At 53.6% G+C, this 16,119-nt stretch overlaps 1 protein-coding gene across 10 annotated transcripts in view; it reads left to right on the forward strand.

Moving 5' to 3' along the window:
* The window catches only part of TOM1L2 (target of myb1 like 2 membrane trafficking protein), a 111,089-nt gene that overhangs the window by 82,369 nt on the left and 12,601 nt on the right, over positions 1 to 16,119 (forward strand). For all 10 annotated transcript variants that reach the window (XR_015726800.1, XM_045778270.2, XM_045778271.2 and 7 more), the window contains 4 exons: positions 752 to 868; positions 11,147 to 11,280; positions 13,494 to 13,542; positions 14,098 to 14,221. Coding sequence is in view for 9 of the 10 variants with exons in the window: in XM_045778270.2 (XP_045634226.1) it covers positions 752 to 868; positions 11,147 to 11,280; positions 13,494 to 13,542; positions 14,098 to 14,221 (424 nt within the window). In the remaining variant the exon portion in view is untranslated. The remainder of the gene's footprint in view (positions 1 to 751; positions 869 to 11,146; positions 11,281 to 13,493; positions 13,543 to 14,097; positions 14,222 to 16,119) is intronic.

The raw sequence follows: 16,119 nt of genomic DNA on the forward strand, positions 1-16,119 counted from the left end.
ATGGGTACTGGGCGCATGGGTACCCGCACTGCGCGCGGTCTTCATTTCAGTCATTCCTCGCAGCCCTGAGGCATGGGCAGCGTTTTCCCCTCTCCATAGGTGAGGAGACGGAGGCTCAGACAGGTTCAGGTCTGTCCCTTATGGTGTCTCTACTGCAGGAAAGATGGCCCAGGCTTTGGGGAGCTTTGTTGGATGGGCAGGTAGGGAGCTAGGGCGGGAGGGGGCCTCCCCCGGAGTCTTCTCTTGGTCCCTCTTCTCACCACACCAGAAAAGTGCGGCTCATGCTGGCCAGCCCCTTGGAGCACCAAAGTGCTTCCACTGTAAACCCCTGGGGCCAGAGTCTATAACGATGAGGGCCCTTGGAGATCACACGCTCCACCACTTTCCCTTGAGAGTAGGGACGGAGGCCTGAGCGATAAGCTCCCCACTCAGGCTTCTGCGGTGGGAGGGCCAAGCCACACACCAGCTCCGTCCACGCCGGACCCAGCGCTCTTTCCCGGCAGGGTCACCCATGACAAACTCTCTCGGTAAGCAGGGCCCTTGTGGGGTGGCCTCGCCGCCCCAGTCTCTTCTCTCCCTCACCCTCACACACAGACCAGAGTGTGACAAGAAGCCTTCAAACGCCGAGCACATTCAGAGGTGTGACCTAGATGTCACAGCGAAGGGGACTGTCACCGGACAGGTACAGCTTGACTGACCTCTGCTTCCTGCTTTCCTCCCCACTCCCACCACCCCCCCTCCGGCCTAACAGATTGCCAGGCTTCGGAGTGAACTGGACGTTGTTCGAGGAAACACCAAAGTCATGTCGGAGATGCTAACAGAAATGGTCCCCGGGCAGGAGGATGCGTCCGATCTGGAATTGCTGCAGGTGAGCAGGGCGTGGGGGTGGGGGGGCTCATCTTGTGGAAGCTCTGGACCTGGGGACCCGGCAGTGAGGCAGGAGCGGGGCCCTGGGGAACTGTTGTGGGAAGGCACTGAGTCCCTGTAGGCTCGCCCTCAGCCTCATGCTTCCTGGGACCGGTCAGAAGCTAGTACCGGGCTCTCTCTTTCATTTTCCTTCATGGCCTTTTTTTTTTTTCCTGATTATAAAATGCCGATTACAGATCACATGCTCATCAAAAGAAAAAGAAAGTATAAAGAAGAAAACACTAATTTTCTTAGATTCCAGCCCCCACAAAGCCATCGTCGACATTCTGATGCATTTCCTTTCAGACTTTTTTTCCGTGTTTGTTTTCATTTCAAATGTAATTGAGATCCTATCGTGTGTACAAAGTTGTATGTCGCTTCACTCCCTCACCATTATGTCATGAACACTTGTGACAGGACCTCCTCAACCTTCCCCGCATGCAGGAGCCCTTGTAGCCACACTTTGCCCCCTGAGACACATGAAGTAGAAGCTTCTTTCCTCTTCCTGAACACTGAGGATTCCATGCTGGGGTTGGCCGCATGGTGGTTCGTGAGCATCTGTTGCTAACTGGCCTCCCCACCCCCTGGCTGCCCTGCAGATCTGGGGGCACAGCACAGAAGGGGTCCAGGAGCAGGGCTGGCCTCCGGGGCCACCCTCAGACTAGCGTCAGGGAGCCTGGCCAGCCAGAGCCAGAGCTAGCAAGCGGATCTCCACCACACCAGAGTCTCAGATGACTCTGGCATTTGTAGAGAGTGGCAGCAGCCCTGCCCTTAGAAGCAGTGACCTTCTGGAGGGGTGGAGAAAGGATGCTCTGAGCTGCGAGTGCCAGAGCTTTTCAGCGGGAGGCAAGATGCTTGAGTAAACAGGTCAGGAGCCAGACTGGCTTGGCGAGCTGGCGGGAGTGCCTCACGACGTGCCTGCTGCTGCTCTTGTCTGGCACTCAGAGTCGTCAGCCTTGGCCCCTCCGAGTGCCATCCCCCACCCTGCTGTTGGCACACACTTGCAGCCTCCGAAGGCCCGGCTCGGGGTGGGGGGGGCGTCAGCAATGCACCTAGCCAAAGTCACCGTGCCTGCTCCCAGGCCGCTTCTCGTCGTGCCCTCTTCCTCCCCTGAAGCCACCATCAGCTCCAAGCAGGTGAGGGTGGGTGGAGCCCTGCTCTGGAGGAGCTCCCAGCCTGGTGCAGGGAGGCCCACAGGAAACAGGTCATCTCCATGCAGCCGTGACATCAGCTTGCCCTTAAAGCCGAGCCGAGTACCCTCAGACAGCCCGAACGAGGAGCCCCGAGTGGCGTCTCCAGACCTCACTCCTGACATCTGCAGCCGGCCGGGTTGAACTCCGTTCAGCAGGGGCCAGCTGTCCATGTGTCACACTCCAGGGGACCCAGTGTCCCATTAATGCACCATTGACCTCCATTCCCAGCCTGTAGGGGGAGTTCTTCCAGGCATTAGCCGCTACAGAGGAATCTGAGATCAGTCCAGAGACAATCCAGAAACTGCGAGGGCCTCTTGAGGCAGCTTTGTGCTGCGTCAGCATCAGAATTCCTGCTGACAGGGGGTTTGCAGTGGACAGAGCTGAGCTCCTGGCAGCAGGGGGTGGGCTGAACAAAGCCGACATGCTTCCAGACAGCCAGAGCAGACCCAGACAGCAAGCATACTCTGTGCCTGTGTGTGTGTGCGTGCGTGCGTGTGCGTGTATGTGTGTGTGTGTGTGTGTGTTTAAACAAGCCCATCAGCCAAGACAAACAGAATCTAATCTCCTGGCGTCAGCTCACAGTTTTCAAAAATAGGTTGCTTCCCATGACGTTTCCCTTCCCTCTGTTTTGTTCCAACTCCAAGCCTACCAGCCCTCCCTGCTATCTTATAAATCAGACAGAAAAAGAATGGTTCTGGGTGCCAGTGGGAGGCTGGCCTTTCAGCACGAGAGATTCAGGAGTCCGGCAGCTCTGTGTGAACAGCCACGGCTCTCCTGGCTCCTGGCCTCGCTCCTCAGTCATCCCTGACATCTCCCCTCCTCCTCTTCCCTGGGCAGTCGGAGGCCAGCTGGGCAGGGTCTCCCAAGGGCTGGGGCCACCCCAAACAGTAAGACTTCTGCATGGGAAAATGACACCAGCTGCTTGGAAAGGGATGGGATCAGAATGTGCCCTGAGGACCCCTCAGTTGAGCTGGAGGGCAGCCAGACTGCTCAGGCTAGAAGCTGTCCAGAGCTCACAGTGCTGGCCGGGGCCGTGGAAATCAACCCATTTGTCACCAACCCAAATGTTCACGCCAACAGAAGCCGCTCCCGACTCGAGTGTAAATTGCTGGGTAGGAGAGGAAATTGGAGGTGTCGGCCCCGGGACGTACCCCTGTGGCGGACCACAGTCATGGGCGGTAATGTCCTGAATTGCTTCCTGTGCCTCGAAAAGCACTTTCAGGTCTGGCCTTGAAGAGCCACAGGGAGGGGGGACAGGAGAGCCCCTTGCCTGAAGGGAGACGGAGACCACTCCTTATGCTGCGCCTTTAGCTTAGCTGAAAACTCTGAGGAAGACTGAGGCAGGGTGCCCAGAGGGAACCCTGTGCCGGGTGGAACCCTCCAGTCCCTGAGCTGGGACAGGCCTTCTCGGCAACTAGTCCAGCTCCGCTCGTGCTTGGATTCAGTGCCCACCTCATTTTTCCTAGCATTTTCTTGACATGACAGGCTGTTTGTGTGAGGCCACGGAAACACTTCCATTTCCAAATGCCCATCCTGGTCAGACTTTGGGAAGTACCACAGGAGGGCAGAAAGAACCACTGGGTTCACATCCAGGCCCGACCACGGATAGGCTGGGTGAGACTGGGGCAGAGACTGGAGTGATCACAGTCACCTTGGAAGGATAGAAATCATCCATTTGAGGGGCGCCTGCATGGTTCAGTCGGTTAAGCGTCCAACTCTTTTTTTTTTCTTTAAGATTTTATTTATTTACTTGAGAGACTGAGAGTGAGAGAGAACAGAGGGAGAGGGAGAAGCAGACTCCCCACTGAGCAGGGAGCCCGATGCAGGGCTCGATCCCAGGGCACTGAGATCATGACCTGAGTCAAAGGCAGACGCCTAACCGACTGAGCCAGCCAGGCGCCCCTAGCATCTAACTCTGGATTTTGGCTCCAGGTAATGAGATCGAGTCCCTCATCAGGCCCCACGCTCAGCTCAGAGTCTGCTTGAAATTCCCTTTCTTCCTCTCCCTCTGCCCCTCCCCCTGCTTGTGCACACGCACGCATGCGCGCTCTCTCTCTCTCTCTCAAATAAATAAAATCTTAAAAAAAAAAAGAAAGAAATTGTCCATCTGAGGTGTCTGGCCCAGTGCCAGGCACAGGCAAATTCCACGCAAGTCGGAGCTCCTGTGATTACTGTCAGTACATGCTCCTATACGGCAGGCTAAAGTCTGTCTCCCTATAACTGCTACGCTCGTCTGTCTTAACAACGAACAAAACAGTCCTCTTTCACGAGGTAGGTCCTTAAATATTTGAAGACCGCTGTGAGCCCTGCCACGGCCCGGTCCGTGGGTACAGATGTGGCTGTTGACAGCCCACCTTGTACAGGAGCTGGCAGTTCTCAGCAGGAGGCTGTAACATCGGAAGCTGCCATCAACCCAGAACCTTCCATTCTTTCTCATGGGGCTGGTAAGCCACGTCTTCCCTACGCTGTGTGTGGGCACTTGGGTTCAGGCCTGACATTGGAGATTCCATCGCCGTCTGCTGAAGTTCACATCCGTAGCTGCAGCCTGGGAGTCCAGGTTTGGAAATCTTTAAAGATCCTGCGGCTGTCATCCCGTACTCTCCGTCTCTCCCACATTAGCCTCTTGAGCTTTGTCTTCAAATAATAATAACTTTTAATTAATCCAGTGATGCCCAAATTGGGCATTCCTGCACGGCCATCCATCAGATAATAAAAGAAGCTCTCCCCCACATTGTTTCTTCAAGTAGCAGATGGTCTGTCCCCTCTTGCTTCTTGCATCTTGTTTCAACAAAAACCGGGACATCCAGGACCGTTTTCTCGAGAGAGATCTAGTTCATTCTACATGTTTACCTTCATTACTCCCCCTTCTTTTCAGCAAAGAGCTTCTTCTCCTTCCCCCCTCCCTTTGCCACTATAGAAAGCAGATCTTCAGGACTGTATTCTGCGTTCCTTAGAACTTGGAGAAGGTTCAGAGGAAACCCATAAAGATGATTAAAAGATTGTTTTGCAAGGTGGGGATGAGAATGTGTCTTGAAGAAAAGATAAAGGCATTGGGATTAATTAGAAAGAGGATATTTTTTTTTAAAGATTTTCTTTATTTATTTGACAGAGAGAGAGACAGCCAGCGAGAGAGGGAACACAAGCAGGGGGAGTGGGAGAGGAAGAAGCAGGCTCCCAGTGGAGGAGCCTGTTGTGGGGCTCGATCCTAGGACTCTGGGATCCCGCCCTGAGATAAAGGCAGATGCTTAACAACTGAGCCACCCAGGCGCCCCAGAAAGAGGATATTTTAATATGTTCTGATCGATGGAGGGCTTTTGCGCAAAGAACACTGACCAGCTGTTCTCCCCCTCTGTTGAGAACTGGACATAGGAGGAGGCCAAAGCCAAAATCTTCAGCATGTAGGAAATGCCTGTCCTGGCTGTTGCATGGTGGGAAGGATGACCCGGTCAAGCTGTGTGCCCTCGTGACTTAGGACCAGAAGAAAGTCGCTCTGTGTGGCTGTTTTAGAGGGGGACGTAGGCAGAGGAAGGTCTCCCAACTGCGCCTGCTATGGGTCTGGCTGCAAGTGACCCCACGGAGGTCTTGTAGGCAGCCAGCTGGTGTTTGGTGGCAGAAATCTCAACATGCTGCTTCTCCTCTCCCCTTTAATCACTTTGTCTTTTTTCTCACTGTTTAATTTTTTTTTTTACGATGATGACGTAGGGACACCTAGCTGGCTCATTCAGTGGGGTGTGTGACTCCTAATCTTGGGGCTGTAAGTTGAAGCCCCATGTTGGCTGTTGAGATTATTTAAAATAAAATCTTAAAATAGAGAAGAGGAAGATGGTAACTTAAAAGCTTGAAGGAAGGAGATGATGAAACTTTACGCAGAGACTCCGAGACATCCTTGATTTGGGAGCTCCAGGCCGGACCCTCTGGGCCGTGTAGGTAAAGTTCTTTGAAAGGCCCCTAGGTGCCCCTCTGGGATCAGAGCATGCGAGGCTCTGCCCGTGGGGTCGGGGGCTGTGTCTCCCAGCGCCCCAGCTGAAGGCTGTGGGGAACGAGACAGCAAGTGCAAAGGACAAAGCAGATGTTTCTGGTGCTTATGGTCCATGAGATCACCACATTCTGTGCCCTTGGGTCTCATTCTTCCTCCAAGCTGAAGTCACCGTGTTAAGGCTAGCAGAGGTCTCAGGAATCATCTAGCACTTTCCAAACATTTCTGTGAAATAGGGAGACCTTTTTCTCCACAAATAAAATTCCACAGAGAACTATGATGTTTCAAAGAGAGAAAAGCAGAGCTGCCCTGGCTGCCGTGGGGTGGGGTGTCCCAAACCCCAGGCCACCGAGGCACCTGCAGAGCTTCCCTACTTCTCCAACCCTCTTTCCTGCCCGGGGAGGAACAGGCCCAGAGGGTGCTGGGGGCCTAGAGAGCTATCTAGACATGGCTGTTTGCTGCCTGCCACTTGGTTCCCGACCCAGGAAGGCCTGGACTCCGTGGGGGAGACCGAAGCCAACCCTGCCCTTTTCTGTCTGGTGGTTCTAGTGCTGTGGACATTTGGAGCCATGTTTCTGACACACTGCCTGCAGTCTTGTGAATGATCTAGTTTGGTTCTCCTTTGACTCTGGTGGACCATCCTTGGGGCCTGCTCTTTCTTCCCAGGCTTCCACTGATTGGGGTGGGGGTAAAGGCCCATCCTCGTTTACGGGAGATACACACAGGCCAGGGGCGCTGTGGGAGGAGCTCTGACCACATGGGGCAGCAGCGCTGAGCAGAAGTTGTCCAGTCTTGAGGAGGTAGGGGTTGGGGGGAGTCCCCAGGAAACATTCTGGGTGGATAGGGAGATGGATAGCTGGGTAGACACGTGGTAAGCTGACCTTGTCAAATGTTAATGGCAGGTAGAATCTAGGGGTTTGGGTATATGGGGTTTACTATAACATTTTAAAATCTTTTCTCTACATTTGAAAATTTGGGGATTAAGCATTGGGGTGGAGAAACATTCTGGGGCCTTGAAGGATGAGTAGGAATTCATTTGTTGGAAAAGGAAAGGAACATGGCAGGCAGAGGGCTGACTTCTCTGGGGTCCTTGAGCAGTAAGGGCTAGTGCCTGAGGCCGTCTGCTATTCTAGGAAGTCTGAAGGGTATTTGGAGAAGGCCCGTGGCTCTGGGAGGTGATGCCACCAGCTTCTACCAGGGTGGTGTCGGACCTCTTTCCATTTTGGAACTGGCCCGCAGTTTAGATAGGAAGTCACTGGCCTCTTCTCTTTCCCTCCCCAGTCCAAGGAGCCAGGGCTTGCTGCTTGGCCACAAACACCAGACAGGGCCACACTTCCCGGTCCTGGGCCTGCCTTGGGCAGGAGGGCTGCCTTTGCCTGAGGGAGTGGGCTGTGGCTGGGGCTCAAGATATTCGGCTCCTTGCAGACTTTTTTGTGGACACCTTGAGTGCTGGTCTTGTCTATACAAGACACATACACATCCAGGAAGGGATCGCGGCAGAGAGGAGGCACTGCGCCTCTTCCCTCCGGCCGCCTCTGTCCCCAGGCTCTCTTTCCCGCTCTTCTGTCCCCAGACGCTTTAGCTCGTCTCCAGCGTGTCTTCCAAAGCGCTAGGCAAGATCTGCTGCCCAAGAATGGCCAAATGGCTTTTTCCTTTTGGTTAGTCGGGGCTGGTCTTTTATTTTATTTATTTATTTTTTAAAAGATTTTACTTATTTATTTGACAGAGAGAGAGAGCCAGCGAGAGAGGGAACACAAGCAGGGGGAGTGGGAGAGGAAGAAGCAGTCTCCCAGCGGAGGAGCCCGATGCGGGGCTTGATCCCAGGACCCTGGGATCACGCCCTGAGCCGAAGCCAGACACTTGAGGCCTGAGCCACCCAGGCACCCTGGGGGCTGGTCTTCTAAATCCACGTTCCCTTATGTGCCCTAAGCAGGTGCTCCCTGCGCTCTAACGATGTATCATAAATACGACGATTATTTACGTTGTTCGCTTCAGTCCTGGCTGTTGGAATCCTTCCCGTGATCTAATGTGATTGCTTTTTTCAGAAGTTCATTTGTGTGGGCTTTTGTTTTGTTTTTCGGTTTTCATCTTAGTCCTCGCTCGTGAGTGTACTTTGTTTCTGTAATTGGGTTTCCGCTGGGCTTTTGGCTTTCCTGTGTACTGGGTCTGTCCCTGCGGTGACTGGATTTGACCTGTGAGTGTCTACCAGCACCCATGGCCGTGATTGTGACAATCCATCACTGAGTTCTGGGCAGGCTCCAAGTCCCAGGCCACTTCCCGAATGCCCCTCTCGTGGCTGGCCCGGGGATGCGAGCTGTTCACAATGGTGGAAAGTGGACATTTCGTGGTATCTCACTCTTTACTGGATACGATGTCCTGAGCGATTAATTTTTGGTATTTGCCTCTTGTTATTCTAACACGTGTGTATGTTTATAAATGCTTACTGCTGGGTCTCTGGGGCCGGGGACGAGTCCTGGAGAGGGAAAATTCGGTTCTGAGTGAACGAGAATTGCCCATTGTCTGAGTGGAGAGAGGGCCAGCAAGAAGGCTAAGCCGGTGTAGTTCCTGAGCGAGGGCAGTGACGGGGAGCGGGTGGATTGCACGGACCAGGGGAGCAGAGCACCGTAGAGTCAGGGTGTCTCCATCCATCCTCCTCCAGCCTCAGCCTGCTTCCGGCCTCCCCTCCTCTTCATCGCCTGCTTGTGGGACTACTATTCCCCACCGGGGCTGATTTGGCCGGGGCGCAGCTGGCTCGTGAAGCACCAGGTCAGGGGGAGGGAGGGAGGAGTTATGAATACTTGGTGATTTGCTGACAGCCCCTTAGTTCCAGGATCACCCTGCCTTCTCCCAAACCTAGAATGGGAGTCTTAGGAGAACCAGGAGTGGGACTGTCTTCATAGAAAAAACTAGAAGGTCCAGATGCTGGGCTTGCTGGCCCTGTGACCAAGAGAGACTGACAGCAGCGTTCTGGCTGTGCAGAGGGCCAGCAACAGGGTAGAATGAAGACGAGGGCAGTGTTTCCATAACCAGACAGACAGGGCCCAGCAATCCAGAGGATCTCCAATGACACTTTTTTTCTTCTGGTGAACACCAGACTCTTTTGTACCCAGCTGCCTAAATCTAGGAACCTTCTCTCTTGACAACTGCAGCTGTAGTGGGGTGATTGTGGGCTGACCCGTGTGGATTGGGCTTCTTTCCTCAGCTGCCCCTGCTCTTGGGTAAGGAGCCCCCGCAGGCTGAGCAGCCAAGGGAGGGTGACCGCAGAAGTGGTTTCCAGACCTGGTGGCTGGCTGGTCGTAATCTGCTTATTCTGTGATGGGCAGGTCTGTCGAGGTCCCTACTTTGGTCTTACTTGCAGGATCAGGCCCAGGGCACGCATTGTCATCCAGTGGTGAAGGGTGTGTGTGTGTGTGTGTGTGTGCGCACACACACGAGTGTGTAAGGGAACACTATTTAGATACCTTGGACTAGGTGTGGATGGAAGGACTGCAACTTGCCTTTGTTAATTAATCCTCTCCAAAGCATTTAGGGAGTAGCTCCTATGTGTCGGTCATGGATACTGGAGAAACGGGGCCAGGAGATGCCAGCCCTGCCCTCGAGGAGCTTCGGTACAGAGGGGGAGGCAGATAAGGGGCCCAGCCCCTTGCCCCGTGTGCTGAGCAGTGTTGCAGGGCACTGTTGAGCCCTGGGATTCCCTGCTTTGCGTCCGGCCACCTCTGTCTTCAACTCAGCAGATGATTCCTGGGCCTTTTCCCCGTGTGTGGCTCAGCGTAGGGTTTGAGGTCATCCCTGGGGGAAGCAATGATGGCACCTCCTTCCTGAGTTTATGATCTAGTGGGAAGGGAAACCTAGTTCTAGTCAAGCTGGCCCGATATGGAGCTGAACAGAGACCACGCCTGTGAGCGGAGTTTAGAGCGGTTACACCCATCAGAAACCTTTCCAGAGGAGGTCATTTTGAGGCTGAGCTGTGAGAAGGAAGGAAGGACCTCTGCTCCATCCCCCATCTCCTTCATCCACTGGGTCGTTCAGTGCCTCTGGTGTCCAGGTGGGCGGGGACAGCATCTTCTCTTGGCTTCACCCCCACTGGGACTCGGAGCTTTTTTCCATAGAGTGTTCCTGTAGTCAGTCTGGCATATAGAATGGCAAGAAGCCCTGGCAGGTGGTTGAGGGAGCTCCACAGGCAAGTTTCAAGGAGAGCACGAGTCAGGCTGCCATCTGGAGCAGGGAAAGCCGTGGAAGCCGGGCTGGAAAGTGGTAAGGGTCTGTCTTCAGGGCGACAGTCCTTCCAAGCACAGAGAGGGCCCCAGTGGTGACTTATCGGAGTCCTCGTTGGCCAGCCTGGAAGACCTGTCACAGCTTGTGAAGCTTCTCAGACCTCAGCAAGATGTCACACATGCCACTGCAGTGGACCTAGGACAGTTAAAACACACTCTTGCTGTTGCTGGGAGCGTAAATGACCTGGTCTCCTCTTTTTGGAGGGTCTTCTGCGTTTACTAGTCCGTATTCTAAGTGACTGTATACCCTTTCACCCAGAAATTCCACTTCTAGAAGCTTGTCCTATGGCAATACTGGCATAAATGTCGGAGCCTATGTGTGTACGAATGTTCCTTGCTGCGTTGTTTGGGTTGGCCAAGAAGAGGCCTTAATTAAGCCAAATGCCCAGCAACGGAAGCACAGTGAGGTGTATCGTGATACACAGAGCGGTGGGGCTGGCCATACGAAGCGATGGGGAAAGGTGGTCGAGGGTATTTTGTTGAAGAGAAAAAGCAAGCTGCAAAGGTTTGTATTCTTAGATGTCAAGGACGCTCCGTACAAACACGTACCGACGTACATGCAAGAGTACAGAGCTCTGGGCCCTTGTCCGTCTATTGAAAAAGAGCTTCCTTCCTCTGGGCCAGCAGGAGGCAGTGAGAGAGGGGCCTTCCACTTTGCATCCCACCCACGTCCGGCTTCCTGGACGAGCGTGCACTCGTTTTGTGACTTGTAAGAACTGGCTCACGTTTTGCCTGAGGAGATGCAAGGGGACACACCGTCCCCAGCAGGCTAGCCAGCGGCGTGTGTGTTCCCCCAGGAGCTGAACAGGACCTGCCGGGCCATGCAGCAGCGGATCGTGGAGCTCATTTCCCGTGTGTCCAACGAGGAGGTCACCGAGGAGCTGCTTCACGTCAACGATGACCTCAACAATGTCTTCCTCCGCTATGAGAGGTGGGGCCGGGGTCCTTTCTCCTCCCTCCCAGAGACTGTTGCCGAGGGAGGGATTTCTCACCTAAACAATGGGGAGAGGGAGCGGGAGAGGAGGTTTGGAAAATGCTTATCAGAGATGCTAATTTGTTCCCGGCTGACACGGAAAATGCTTCTCGTTCTCCTGGGAACGGAGCAGCAGGAAGGTGACGGGCAGAATTAGGCTCTGCCCTTTGCAAGCCTCAGCTGCCCTGCCTTCCCCACTCCCCCCAGGCCCATGAGGGGAGGGCGGGCCCCTGGGGCCGGGAGCTTGCACCTGCTCCTTTGAAGATCCTTTGAGTTTGAAAAGGATTAAAGGGGGGAAAATCTCTACTAAGGAAAAAAGATTTCCTCTTTGCCATCTTTAAAGAAAGAAGAAAAAGAGATTTTTCCCTCCCTTTGCAAATGTCAGTGTGTCTAGAGTATTCCAAAGAAGGCAGTGTGTAAGTGCCGGATGCCGCTGCTGCTTAGGGAAGCACACGCACACGCACACGCGTTCATTTGAGTTCTTTCTGCAGCCAAATCATTTTTGGATTTGAGGTAACCAGCTTGAAAATTCTTTTCCTTTTCCAAAGCCTCCCCCGGGGAAGAAGTTTTCAATAGGAGGTAATGGCAGGCGCGGCTCCCAGAGCATCCCTCGGGCGCGTGTGGCTCAGGCTTCCCCCAGCAAAGGCACCAGAAAGCACCTTGACCAGGCCAAGCTTCTCCCAAGTCTGAGGCCTGAGGCCCTCAGAGACTTGGGGCCCTGGTCCCTGCGCTGACTCACAGTGTGATGATCTAGCATCAGTTAGGGACAGTGTGACAGATACTTGCATCTGGGGGCTTAGAAGGAGATTTTGCCATGGGCATCCCAACCCCTGGCCTTGTCTCAGCTTCAACTGTGGAGCAGGGATGGGTGGTCCTGGGTCTATCTGACAGACAAAGAAACCTCTGCAGTAAGAATGTGAGGCCACGCAGGGGCCCCGTGTGTCCTTTGGAGATTAGAAGCAGATCTGGGGTGCCTCGACTCCCCAGCTCGAGACCCCTTGGTTTTGCCTTGTGGTTCCAGTTTCTCTACTTTAAATGGACTTGGCCTTTCACCTGTTAAACCCATTTCAGCTCCTTCTAGGATAGGAAGACGGTCTAATGTGAGCATCTTCCCCTGAGTCAGCCACACCCCGCCTGACCACAAATTCAGAGGCAAAAGCCTCGGCCCAGCAGCCCTGAGATACCATTCTGGCTTGAAAGCTGTTGATAAGACTAATTGTCCCTCCAAGATGGTGTGGGAAAGGTACTCCAGGATTAGAAACTTGTCAGATGTGTTCACATTCCCCTTCTCCTTATGGGCCGTGTTCATAAAAACGCACAGATTTCTCTTGAAACCACAGTGGACGCATATCGCCTAACCGGATTGTCCCTCCTGGGGATCACTACTCACCAGGTGCTGAGCCCAGCAGATCTCAGTAAAGGCTAGTTTCTCCAGCCTCCAGCTGGAGAAGGTCTGTTAGCTACCTCTTTGCCCACGGCATTTTGGAACTTTTAAATGCCAAGGGTGCCTCACAGTTGCTCTTGTATTCCCCACCTGGTCTGAGAGTGACTTGGGTATGGGAGAGGAGAGGCTCTCTGTGGTCGTTCTTAGCCAGGTCCCATCCGCAGCTACTGGGGAGTCTTTGGGCCAGGCCAGGGCCCTGTGCCCGTCTTCCTCCTCTAGATGTCTGCCCTGTGTGTGCCCCAGCCCCTCTCCTCCAGCACGTTGAGCTGGGGGCATTTTAGTGACAGGCTAATCACGCCTTAGCAGAGCTCCCTGAAATAGGGAGGGGGCTGCACTTCCTGCCTGGCTTTGCAGATCGATATCTGAGCCATCCCCAGGTAAAGCGGTTGGCTCAGCTTCCCCTTCTAGGAGCCAGAGGAGCACTCTGGGCCCAGAGCGTGAGGGGACAGCTGGGAATGCTTACAATGGCCTCCTTATAATGGGATGTGCCAACCAACACCTTTCTCCCCCACCTCCCTGTGCTCGTGGAGGAGCCTGGAGGCTTACCCTCCAGGGGAAGGCTCCGTGAAGTTGGGGTGAGGGGTGGGAAATTCACTCCCCCAGTCCCCCAAATGGCCCTGATTGGTTTCCTTCCTGGAGCCTCGGGCCCTGGGAGCTCTTCACAGGGCCAGTGAGCATCACTGTGCCACATCATTCCTCCTCACTCTGTTTTCCCTTCCCCTGTTAGGTTCGAACGATACAGGTCAGGCCGATCGGTGCAAAATGCCAGTAATGGAGTAAGTATTCCTTCCGAATTCTTTCATCTCCGGATGCTGGGAGGCCTACCTATGTTTGGTCTCACCTTTGGTTTTTCTAACTGGGGCCTAACTATATGGGTAATGAAGGGCACCTGGCTGGCTCGGTCAGTAGAGCGAGCGTGTGACTCTTGATCTCAGGGTTGTGAGTTCAAGCCCCACGCTGGCGGTAGAGTTTACTTAAAAAAAAGATACTTGGGTAATGAAGGAGCAAGCCCTGGCTGCTGGGATACTGCAGAAGAGCTAGCAGACACATTCCTGGTGGGAGGGTGGCAAGCAAGCCCCAAGTTACAGCCCCCCCCCTCCACAGCGACTATCCTGGAGACTGCTTCAGCCCCGCCCCCTGGGGCCAGGGGAGGAGCCAATGGGCGGGGCCACCGTGGACCCCCTGAAGTCCCGGTGAGGAAAACTGCCTTGTTCCTGGATTGGTGCAGCATTGATGCTTTTCCTCGGGCGCCGTGCACCAGGCCTGCTGGCTCTTGCCTGGGAGCCCAGCGCGGGGGCTCTGGGGCTCACTGCTGTCTTATGTGCTGGCAGGTACTGAACGAAGTCACTGAAGATAACTTAATAGACCTGGGCCCGGGGTCTCCAGCCGTGGTGAGCCCAATGGTGGGGAACACGGCACCCCCATCTTCTCTCTCCTCTCAGCTTGCAGGCTTAGGTAAGTGTCTCACAGGGGTGTGTCAAGGGCATTCTTGTCAGGCCACTTCCTGGTTGTGAGTCTGGGCTTGAGGGCCCCTTTCTCTCTCTTGGTTGGAAGGCCCAAAGAGAGCCTTTAGAGGGATCCATGGGAAAGTGTATTCCTGAGACCTGGCCAGTTGTACCACCTTTAGCTGATGACTTCTGTTCCTAAACTTAAAAGTTTAAACCTGTGTTGGAAAGCAGGGGTTGGGGGAGGTCCAAGGAACTGGAAGTTGTTTGCTTTTAAAGAAAGGTAGCTGCTGTGTTTTTTCTGGAATATTCTCTGTGGTTGAAGTGATTGTCTTCACAATACAAACTAGGCCAAGGATGGCAAATAGGTTTCAGCTCACTGGCTGCCTGGGGCACAGGTCTAAGAAGGATGCTGCTTGGAAGATGAGTCTGTGGTTGATTGGTAATGTCTGCCGCAGGCTTGGCAGCAGGAGGTGATGGCGCAGATGTATTTGTTCTCCTTGAACTAACATCAGCCTAGAGTGCTGCGCTGTCTGAAGCCTAAAACAAAAGAAACTCACTGCTTTTCCACTTTTCCATTAGCAAGTGCGTATCTGATTCCAGATGCTATAAATACACTAGATGATAGTGTGTTGATACTGTACGATTTATAACAAAGTTATAGTGTTGAAGTAGTAACGCGTGACCCTCACACAATTCTTCCTGTCTTGCTTTTCTGTTTTCCTTCTTTTTCTTCTCAATATTTATCTTTATACCTTCATTCCCTTTCAGTTGAGGCGGGCTTTTATTCAGTTGCTGTAATTTGGGTTCTCAGCATCTCGTGAATCTGTAGCCACTGTCTCTTTTGGAACAGATTCCTATGCCCTCAATCCACCCAGCATATGGGCCACCAGATTTAACATCCAAAAGTCAAATTGAATTCTGCTGCCTTCCTTCTTAAATAAAGATCTAGTGTTGGGGCACCTGGGTGGCGCGTTTGGGTAAGCGTCCGGCTCTTGATTTCGGCTCAGGTCATGGTCTCAGGGTCATGAGATAAAGCACTGGGCATGGAGCCTGCTTAAGATTGTTTCTCTCTTTCTCCCTCTGCCCGTCCCCCTACTGTGTGCACGCACGTGTGTGCTCTCTCACTTTCAATAAATAAATCTGAAAAAACAAAAGGTCTGGGGTGCCTGGGTGACTCAGTGAGTTAAGTGTCTGCCTTCAGGTCAGGTCATGATCTCTGGGTCCTGGGATCGAGCCCTGCATTGGGCTTCCTGCTCAGTGGGGAGCCTGCTTCTCCCTCTCCCTCTACCCCTTTCCTTATATTCTCTCTCTCAGATAAATTTGAAAAATATTTTAAAAAAAAAAAAGGTCTAATGTTTTTCTCATGGGCTCCTTTACCTGGCCTTTGAGGCTTTTCACACCCCAGCCGCCTCCCACCTGCCTTTCTGGCCTTTTCGTTCATCACTGTCTCCTTGACTTCCCGGGCTCTGTGCCTTGGTACCTGTCTCTCCCCCTTCTCCTCGAAGCAGAGTCCCCCTTGTCCTTCAAGCCCCCCTCCTGGGTCAGTTTTGAGTCTTTCCTGATTATCTCAAGCTAGGTACTGGTGGTATCTGTCTGTCTCCCACCTACTCGGTATGCTCCTGAAGGCCAAGGACCACGTCAGATTCAGTTTGGTCCACTTATGATCTGGCTCTGGATGTGGTAGGTGCCTGCGAAATATTGGTCAAGAAAATACATGACCAGGCCCTTAGATGTGTGACTGAGCCAGTGGAGCATTGTGGGAAATCTGTAGGGGCACTGGCCCCAGGCCCCTCCTCACTGCCAGCAGTCTCCCTCTCCTTCATAATGACTCTTCCCTACCTTGAGCAGCTTGGGGGTCGGTGGCTGTTCTGTCCGGCATCTGGGCCCCAATGTGGCTTCTCCTGC

Source organism: Ursus americanus, chromosome 14, assembly GCF_024610735.1.
Source record: "Ursus americanus isolate L20-20 chromosome 14, mUrsAme1.1.p, whole genome shotgun sequence".
NCBI lineage: Eukaryota > Metazoa > Chordata > Mammalia > Carnivora > Ursidae > Ursus > Ursus americanus.